The 10715-nt window shown below is 45.1% G+C and overlaps 1 protein-coding gene across 1 annotated transcript in view; it reads left to right on the forward strand.

Annotated features, from left to right (window-relative positions):
* Window positions 1-621, forward strand: part of LOC141128076 (multidrug and toxin extrusion protein 2-like) — a 270507-nt gene extending 269886 nt beyond the window's left edge. Inside the window, exon 17 of the mRNA XM_073615141.1 lies at window positions 49-621. Within this exon, the coding sequence (XP_073471242.1) occupies window positions 49-287 (239 nt within the window). The 3' untranslated portion in view covers window positions 288-621. The remainder of the gene's footprint in view (window positions 1-48) is intronic.
* Window positions 622-10715: the final 10094 nt, after the last annotated feature.

Below are 10715 nucleotides of genomic sequence, written 5' to 3' on the forward strand. Positions count from 1 at the left end.
ATAACATATTAATGATGTTAATATCTATATGTCTCTGATGTATTACAGGTGGCACGACAATGTCTGATTCCAGGTTTGATGCTATTGCCATGCATGACATGGCCTCTGGAGAGGATCATACAAAGCAACTGGAGTTAAAAAATGATCTACCAATGGAAACAACTAATGTTGTAGGTGAAATCCTCTCCACTAAACAGCTGATTGTCCGAAGGGGACTAGCATTGCTTCTATGCATTAGCCTATTTATGATTGGTATCGCTGTCAAACTTTTTACTACCAAAAAGTAATGCAAAAACGAATGAGCCTCGATGAACACACCTAAATGAGTATGTTTCGTTTCAAGGACAGTTTCCTCACTACATTCAGTTCCAAAAATCTTTGTAATCCTGAACTAAGTAACCAATTCTGATGACGTTTCATAGTTAGTTCACTTTTTTTTGTAAAACAAACAGCAAGTCCAGAACAGAACAATGTGACTTCCAATGAATAAAGAATATGAATTGCGGTCAATAAAGGTCTATGCAAAAGTCAATCAGTTACTTCCAACCAAGCCATAATATTAAAGTGGAATTCCACTCAAAAAAAATTCATTAATGTGCATGAAATGAATTAATAAAAAAAATTTGGAGATTTTTTTTTTTTTTTACTCACCTCTTAATGCCTGTTGCTAGGGGGTCCCTCATAATCTGCCTCTATACTTACCTCTGCTCCTTACGTCACTTCCCTCGGTGCCGGAAGGGAGATCAGCTCTGCTCCCTCCCTCCAGGCAATCATCTGGGACACGTCACAGGTCCCAGATGATTGCGCGGCCAGTCATGGCACGCGGCACGGCTCGCACATGCACAGTGGGTGCCCGGCTGTGAAGCCACAGCCGGGCACCCACAGTTACAATGCCGACACCGCCGAGTGGAGGGGGAGATGAGTGGGGCTTCGATCCCCCGCATCCCTGGACCCTGGGACAGGTAAGTGTCCGATTATTAAAAGTCAGCAGCTGCAGTATTTGTAGCTGCTGACTTTTTTTTTTTTTAAAGTGGAACTCCACTTTAGGCATAACAGCATAAAATTTGGTAAAATGGTCGAAAAGCGATAGTTGTATAAAAAACAATACATATAATAGTAAACTCATTGACTTAAAACAAACAACAGTCTGTGTTATTATTACACTGAACATCCATGATTATGCAGTATTTTAACAGAAATCTAACAGTTAGTAGGATATACCTTTTTTTTTTTTTCCTACAAGGGTTATATCCTCCAAATAATCTGTTCATGGAGATGCAAGTGTAGGGTCACTAGAGCTTCTTAAAATTTTAAGAGCTCCCTCTACAAGTGTACATTAGACTTTCTGTGTGTAGTATGGAATCCACCTGTCTATCCAGGTACATGTTGTAGTGGATTGAGGAGATACATAACCAGTGTTGTGCTATATTTTTTATGTCCAAGTATAGTGTAGCAAAATGCCCATTTACTCAAAGGCACCTTTAACTCTATTTCCCACAACTCCCAGGGTTTTTGGACACACCCATAAAGCTAGGTTTCTCTGATTCTCTTCCTTAGCAGCTTATCTAGAAAAATTGTGGTTGGAAGCTACCTATAGATTATAAGCTGAAACCCAAGCCACATCCCAAATATATAGAGAAAAAGCAAGGAAGGGTGCCCCGGGGATTTTATGGGCAAGGGATAATATCAGATAAAGAAGTGTAAAGCATGTATAAAAAAGTACAACATTTATTGATTTACAAAGATAAGGTTTACATTTTTACATTTTTTTTGTTAAAACCAAAGGGCGATGGTCATGTTACAACAATATACAGCTGAATTCTGAATCGTGGAGCTGGTCTCATAGTGTAAGGCCTATCAATTATACATGAATTCAGAAATCCCAACATGTTTCGGAAATAGTTAAATTCCTTTTTCAGGGGCTCATTTGATGCAAGCTGTATTGTCTAGTAACACAAAAGCAAAATAAGAATTATCAAATCAAAAGTCAAATACGTATAGGTGTTTATACATAGTATGATGTTAACAGAAAATTGTACAAGCAACAGTCTAGGAAGCAGCATAGTACAAGCAACAATCTAGAAAGCAGCATAGGGGATAAGAAGGGCAGGCAATTATGAATCCAAGAATACTTACAAAATGACCATCATTGACAGAATAAGATACACATCAGAATCCGCTTAAGTCAAGGTCTGTGTCTCAAGGGGCCCCATCATATTGGTCAGTCACAGGGAGGGGCTCTCCGTGGTGAGTGGAAAAACATATGCAATTGTCAGATAAGGAAACTCACCGAGGCCGAGATGCTGAGAGCGGTAACCTCTTGCGACTAAGCGCACTCCACTCCTGGAGATGGTACAGGGGGTGAAGGGCACAAAGAGGCACGAGTCACCAGCAGGCTGGGCAGGTCTTGCGTGAAGGTCACCGGCAAGGATAGAGCTGTGCAGGACTGGAAGATGCTGAAGCTCAGGAAGGAGGATGAACAGCTGATCCAACAACAGGCTGGGGGTTAAACACCGTTGACTAGTAAAAGTCTCTGGATAGGCAAAAACAGTCTAGTGCAAAGACTGTTAGCAGGTCTGTCAGCAGGCTGATGACTAGTACTGAAGATTGATAGTAAAAGTCCGTAGGCAGGCCGAGGGTCAAACACAGGTGACTGGAAGCAAAGTCTGTGAGCAAGCCAGGGGCCAAGCACTGAAGACAATAGCAAAGTCCAAGAGCAGGCTGAGGGTCAATCACTGGAGACAGGAAGCAATATCCATAGACAGGCCGAGGGTCAAACACAGTAAGCAAGTGGAGAAGTCCATTAGGCAAGTCGAGGGTCAGATGCAGGTAGAGATCAGAGCAGGTCAAGGTCATGGCACTGAGTGGCTTTTATAGGCCAGTGGGATGCTCATGTTGTGCGCGCTATTGCGTACGTGCGTACGCTGTGGCGCTGAATCGTGCACGCGCATTAGCCGTTTCGCTGAATTGCACACAAACATTAGCCGTTTAGCCTAATTGCGCACGCGCATTTTCCGGTTAGCTGTATTGTGCCCAGGGATGCGCCGGAGTGCCGCTCTACCGCGCATGTGTGAAGGAAGGCAGCGATATTGGCGAGACTGGTACTTGCCTCTTTCCTGACAGTGCCCCCCCCGACGGGCGGCCTCTGGACGCCCAATCTGGACAGTAAGCCCGGGTGTTTCTTGTGGAAGGCTTGGATTAAGCGTGGAGCGTGTAAATTACTTGAAGGTTCCCAAGAATTATCCTCAGGGGGGTAGCCCTTCCATTTAATCAAGTACTGGAGCTGCTTGCCCTTCTTCCTGCAGTCAATTATAGCTTCTACCTCAAACTCATTCTCGCCATTGATTTTAACCGGAGGAGGAGGTGGTCTTTTTCTTCCTGAAAAAGGGCTAGGAATCACCGGTTTCAGTAGGGATGCGTGAAACACAGTATGTATCCTATAGGAACTGGGTAAGGCTAATTCAAAAGCCACAGGGTTCACAATTCTTTTGATTTTGAAAGGGCCGATGAATTTCGGTCCTAATTTACGAGAAGGACAAGGTAGCCTAAGGTTGATGGCGGATAGCCAGACTTCATCCCCTACCTTGAAGGCTGGATTTTCCTTTCTTCCCTTGTCATAGTGTCTTTTGTAACTGTCCTGGGCCTTCTGCATGGTTTCCTGAATCTTTTGGAAATTTGACTGGATGGAAGTTATGCGGTCTTGCACAGCCGGAACTGGTATTACAGGGAAGGAATTAGGAAGAAAGGAGTTTGGTTAGTAGCTGAGTGGATGGAATTATTATAAGCAAACTCCGCATAAGGCAGGAGAGTGGACCAATCATCCTGGGAGCCGGACCAGAAGCAACGAAGATATTGTTCTAACGTTTGATTTGTCCTCTCCGTTTGGCCATTACTTTGAGGATGGTAAGCTGAAGACAGATTGACTTTAATTCCCAGAGCTTTGCAAAGCTCCCTCCAAAACTTAGAGGTGAATTGAACACCTCTATCGGAGACAATATTATTGGGTACCCCGAGAAGCCTTACTACTTCCTTGATGAACATATTAGCTGTATCCAGGGCAGAGGGAGTGCCCACCATGGGGAGAAAGTGTGCCATCTTAGAGAGGCGGTCAATAATGACAAAAATAGTAGAGAACCCTTCAGAGGGTGGTAATTCAACAATAAAGTTCATAGACACTTCCTTCCATGGTCGTTCCGGGATGGGCAGAGGTTTCAGTAGACCCCAAGACTTGGCATTTGGCCCCTTGTTTCGCTGACAGGAGATACATGAGGAGACGTAATCCTTGCAGTCCCGTCTCCAACCAGGCCACCAAAAGGAACGAGAGACTAGTTCAGTGGTCTTTAGAGCTCCAAAATTACCTGCCAGTTTGTGGTCATGAAAAGTCTCCAGGATCAGAGGTCTTACCTCAAGCGGGACAAAAATGTTATTCCGGGCCCAAAGTAAGTCATCCCGTTTCTTCAAAAAAGGCACCTCTGGCTCTGTACAATGGGTAGAAGCTTGTTTAATGGCGGTTCTGAGGTCAGACTGGGTGATGAGGCACAAATTCTGCGGAGAAAGAATGGTGCTAGGTTCTGTTATTTGAGGGGATTCTGGGAACATCCGGGAGAGTGCGTCCGCTTTCCCGTTCTTGGAACCAGGTCTGTAAGAAATGTGAAAATTGAATCTGGTGAAGAAGAGTGCCCACCGGGCTTGTCGGGGATTTAGGCGCTTGGCTGTTCTGAGGTATTCCAAGTTCTTGTGGTCTGTGAAAATCATTATAGAATGGGACGCACCCTCCAACAGATATCTCCATTCCTCCAAGGCGAACTTGATGGCTAATAACTCACGGTCTCCAACACTGTAATTTCTTTCAGGAGGGCTTAGTTTCCGTGAAGCAAAGTCTACGGGATGAAGGAGGGACTTGGGACCCCGTCTCTGAGACAGAATAGCACCTGTAGCCGCCTCTGAAGCGTCTACTTCCAATATGAAGGGTAGTGCGGGGTCTGGATGCTGCAGGATAGGTGCAGAAGTAAACAGGGCCTTCAACTCCTCAAAAGCCTCTTGAGCTTCCTGGGACCACCGAAAATGATTTTGTTGACGGGTCAGCTGGGTGATGGGCGAGACAATGGAAGAAAATTTTTTAATAAACCTTCGATAAAAATTAGTGAAGCCAATGAACTACTGGACACCTTTTTTATCTGCAGGGGCCGGTCATTCTTGAATTGCTTTAACCTTTTCCGGGTCCATTGCGACCCCATCAGTGGAAATAATGAATCCTAGAAATTGAACAACAGTTTTTTCAAATTCACATTTCTCTGCTTTAAGGTAAAGTCCATGTTTTCTGAGGATAGTAAGATCTTTCTTTACATGAGTCTGGTGTAGTTCAATGGTAGCAGAGAAAATAAGGATGTCGTCTAGGTACACAATTACGAAATTATCAAGGTACTCTCGAAAAATGTAATTTACCAAGTATTGAAAGGTGGCCGGGGCATTGCATAACCCAAACGGCATCACCAAGTACTCAAAATGTCCGAATCTGGATCTGAAGGCGATCTTCCACTCGTCACCAGCACGAATCCGGATGAGGTTGTATGCACCACGTAAGTCTAATTTGGAAAAAATTAGTGCAGTTCGGAACCGATGGGACAACTCTGGAATGAGTGGAAGCGGGTACCTGTTCTTCACTGTTATTTTATTGAGTTCCCTGTAATCAACACAGGGTCTTAGAGAACCATCCTTTTTTTCGACAAAAAAAGATGCCGGCTCCAGCCGGCAAGGAGGATGGGCGGATGAAGCCCTTTTCCAGATTCTCATCGATGTAAACCCGGAGGGCTTCCTATTCTGTCTTGGATAGCGGAAATATGCGCCCATAAGGAATTTCAGAGCCGGGTAAAAGTTCAATAGGACAGTGGTAAGACCGGTGAGGTGGCAAACTGTCTGCTTTTTTCTTGTCAAAAACGTCCCTGAATTCAAGGTATACTGGAGGAACATGTTGAAGGTTGTCGGGTACCGGTTGCACAGTCAAACAGGAAGTTGGAACTGGGTTTCAGTGTTGAGAACAGTAATCCGAGGAAAAAGAAATCTCTTTCTTGCTCCAATTAATCTGGGGATCGTGGGCCTGCAGCCAGGGAATACCCAAGATGATGGGGAACATTGGGGAGCAGATAATGTCAAAACACAAGAGTTCTTGATGTCCGGAATCTGTGGTGGTGAAGATGGGTCTAGTCTCTTGAGTGACGGGTCTTGAACAAGGTAGAGACCCATCAGCCAGGTGGACCTGGAGGCTTTGCTTCTTGTTCAAGAGAGGAATGCGTAGTCTTTGTGCTAGAGATGCATCTAGGAAGCAACTGCAAGCCCCCGAATCAATGATGGCCAGAAGCCGGATTCCCTCTTCCCCCACCTGTAAGGAGACAGGAAGGATGACATGAGTTTGAGCAGCACCAGTGACATGAGAGTTCATGGTAAACTGGAAGCGTGACTTACTGGGTCTCACGGGGCAGTTGCGTAGGAAGTGTCCTGAACCCCCACAATATAGGCACAAATTGGCTTGCCGCCTCCATTGTCTTTCATCTGGAGTGAGAGGAGATCGGACCAGTCCTAATTGCATAGGCTTACTCTCTGGAGCAGAAACAGCAGAAGGAGCTGAGAATGGAGGATAGGCTGAAGAAGGCTTGGGAAGCATCCAGGTAGGTCGGGAAGACTGAAAGCTCTCGGAGTGCCGTTCACTCATGCGCCTGTCCAGTTTGATGGCCAGTTGGATTAATTCCTCCAGAGTAGTTGGAGTCTCGACCCGAGCCAGCTCATCCTTAAGAGTCTCAGAAAGGCCCTGACGGTATTGGTACTTTAGGGCAGCTTCGTTCCATGCTGTGTCAGCCGACCATTTTCGTAAGTCTACCGTGTAGTCTTCTACTGATCTTTTCCCTTGGGAGAGGGTGTGTAGGATGGCTTCAGCTGTCGTGGTGCGCTGGGGGTCGTCATACAATTGAGACATAGATTCAAAGAAAGAGTCCAGTGAGTTCAGTATAGGGCTTCTTTGCTCCATAAGGTTATGAGCCCAGGCCTGCGGCTCTTCGGATAATAAGGAGATTACAAATCTTACTTTTACAACTTCTGTAGAAAAAGTTCTGGGTTGGAGGGCCAGGTACAAGGAGCAGGCATTCTTGAAAGCTCTGAATTTCTTCTGGTCGCCAACAATCGCTCAGGTGTAGGAACCCTGGGTTCAGGGAGGGCCATTACCACGGTAGAGCTGGTCTGTGCCTGAGGCGAGGTGACCCCAGAAGAAGACATAAGAGCTGCGGCAGCTGGAGCAGGCGACCCAGACAGATGCTGGAGACGACCCTCCATTTGGACATAACCCTCCTGCAATTTCTGGATGACTTGTGTGAGGGCTGCAACCTGCTGGCACAGGGCCTCAAGAGGAGAACCCACTCTGTCAGCCTCTGACATGGCTGGTTTGTTCTGTCAGATAAGGGTACTTACCGAGGCCGAGATGCTGAGAGCGGTAACCTCTTATGACTAAGCGCACTCCACTCCTGGAGATGGTACAGGGGGTGAAGGGCACAAAGAGGCACAAGTCACCAGCAGGCTGGGCAGGTCTTGCGTGAAGGTCACCGGCAGGGATAGAGCTGTGCAGGACTGGAAGATGCTGAAGCTCAGGAAGGAGGATGAACAGCTGATCCAACAACAGGCCGGGGGTTAAACACCGTTGACTAGTAAAAGTCTCTGGATAGGCAAAAACAGTCTAGTGCAAAGACTGTTAGCAGGTCTGTCAGCAGGCTGATGACTAGTACTGAAGATTGATAGTAAAAGTCCGTAGGCAGGCTGATGGTCAAACACAGATGACTGGAAGCAAAGTCTGTGAGCAAGCCAGGGGCCGAGCACTGAAGACAATAGCAAAGTCTAAGAGCAGGCTGAGGGTCAATCACTGGAGACAGGAAGCAATATCCATAGACAGGCCGAGGGTCAAACACAGTAAGCAAGTGGAGAAGTCCGTTAGGCAAGCCGAGGGTCAGATGCAGGTAGAGATCAGAGCAGGTCAAGGTCAATCCGGGTCACAACAGGTAATCAAGAATCAGGATACAAAGCAGGAAACACACGGGGAGCTGAAACACAAACCAGCAATCTGGTCATGGCACAGAGTGGCTTTTATAGGCCAGTGGGATGCCCATGTTGTGCGCGTTATTGCCTACGCGCGTTCGCCGTTGCGCTGAATCGCGCACGCGCATTAGCCGTTTCGCTGAATTGCACAAAACATTAGCCGTTTAGCCGCATTGCGCACGCGCATTAGCCGTTTAGCTGTATTGTGCCCAGGGATGCGCTGGAGTGCCGCTCTACCGTGCATGTGTGAAGGAAGGCAGCGATATTGGCGAGACTGGTACTTGCCTCTTTCCTGACAGCAATGTTCTCTAGCCAAACAGTGGCAGAAGATGGTTCACCAAAAAAGTAGTTGCTAAAAAGGAAGTAGAAGTAAGCGGGAGAGGCTCTCTGCCAAAGGAGGGGGGCGCTGTCAGGCAACTGAGTCCACGAGGATCAGTGCAGGGCCAAGATGGAACCCCTAAACACAAAAATGTATATTATATAAGTGTGGTGTTTGGGGCAAGAAAATTGGTTTCTGCAGGTGGAGAGAAAATTGGTTGTGCATATGAAGTAAATAGACTGAAGTAATATAGGGTAGACATCATCCTAAGGAGCTTAGTGCTAAACCAGATAAATAATCTGGATAGTGTGACAAGCCGCCTACACGGGGCTTTGAATGGAGTGTGCTGACAAGCACACAATGATGTCTAATCAGAAAGGAAAAGCTGCATAAAGGTGAATAAGTATATACCAGAAAAAAACAAAGGGAAAAGGGCCTTAAAGTGTGTGTGTGTGTGTGTATATATATATATATATATATATATATATATATATATATATATATACACGCTAATAGTTTCTTCAAACCATTGCATACCCAATGGGGGCAGTGTCACTCTGGTCCAAAATACTGCATATACAGTATATAAAAAAAACCTGGTTTGTTCCTGTCAAGGCTGACGGGAACTAGAAGACCAAATGAGTGTCACAACGTACAATGTGAAGATAGTAAAAAAAAAATTTTAATTTATTATTGAATGAAAAAATACAAAACACTCCACAATGGGAGATAATGGTTGGACACATGCAACTAAATAACATCCAGAGATTCCTGTGTCATGTAATCTCCAAATGTGGCAACATATAAACAAGAAAACAAAACACACTACACATAAAACATGTAAAAAAATCGTCCAGATGCCAAGAATCTATACCAGGGTATCCCTGCCACGACAATTGGTCATAAATAAATTAAATTGCATAAATATGCAAATAAGGCAGGGGTATCCATGTGAAGGTCCCTGGAAGGCTCAAGCCCATAAAGTGCAAAGGGAGAGAAAAGAGGGGAGAATGAGATACGCAAATAGTCCGAAAAAGTCCTGAGGGGTTAGTAAAAAAAAAAAAAAATAACCCCCATTATGGCAAAAGATGTCAATATAAAAAATGCCGATGTATGAAAGCTGCTGGTGGGACAGGAGTTGCGTCAAGGGGAAAGGATGCTGTAGAGTACTATGCAGAACTTGAACAAAGAAAGGCCGTGCTGAGGACTTCCCTAATGGATGGCAAAGACCAGTCCTGAGTGATAACAGTGAAGGCTATACTCCTTTGATTTCAAAAAGGGAATAGCGGTGTTTGGGACCGTACCAACATCCTAGGGCATCATGTAATAATATTGAAACTCAGAACAGACTTGTGCTTAAATCATATTCTGGGATTTAAGTCCAACTATAGTTTCATGCCCCGGATTACAGTCCCATTATGCCAAAATAACACGGTTATAGGTCGGGGTACTGGGCTCTAATGGCATCTATGTATCACGCTAAAATTAGCAATTTATGAAAGGACCAGCCATACGATACCCTTCCCAAAGTTGTGCTTTCTCCAAGGGATAATATTCCAACAGACACGGCTTTGTGTACTTGATCCAAGAAGAATTTTCAACAGTCCTGTTTTGATGCTGGCGCTAAACAGCTCCACTGTCTTGCAGCCTTCGTACTGTACTGCAACTGTTCGGTACTGCCAACTCTGGTCTCCCCAACTCTTCAGCTCACCGTGGGCCTGCTTCCGGGACGCAGCAAAGCAGCGGCGTCACGTGATGCTGGTGACGTCAACGCATTTCACAAAAAGGATTACGTAGCTTCGTCTGGACGTCTTTTCTCTCCCTTTGCACTTTATGGGCTCGAGCCTTCCAGGGACCTTCACAGGGATACCCCTGCCTTATTTGCATATTTATGCAATTTAATTTATTTATGACCAATTGTCGTGGCAGGGATACCCGTGTATAGATTCTTGGCGTCCGGACAATTTTTTACATGTTTAATGTGTAGTGTGTTTTGTTTTCTTGTTTATATGTTGCCACATTTGGAGATTACATGACACAGGAATCTCTGGATGTTATTTAGTTGCATGTGTCCAACCATTATCTCCCATTGTGGAGTGTTTTGTATTTTTTTCATTCAATAATAAATTTAATTTTTTTTTACTATATTCACATTGTACGTTGTGACACTCATTTGGTCTTCTGGTTCCTGTCAGCCTTGACAGGAACAAACCAGGTTTTTTTGATATATATAAAAGTGAATAAGATCAACTTACTTCAAATTAACAGCAAAAAACTGTGTCCCTTTAGGCAGTGGAAAGATCCTGGCTGTGTAGCAACT

This window comes from Aquarana catesbeiana, linkage group LG02 (assembly GCF_042186555.1).
Source record: "Aquarana catesbeiana isolate 2022-GZ linkage group LG02, ASM4218655v1, whole genome shotgun sequence".
NCBI lineage: Eukaryota > Metazoa > Chordata > Amphibia > Anura > Ranidae > Aquarana > Aquarana catesbeiana.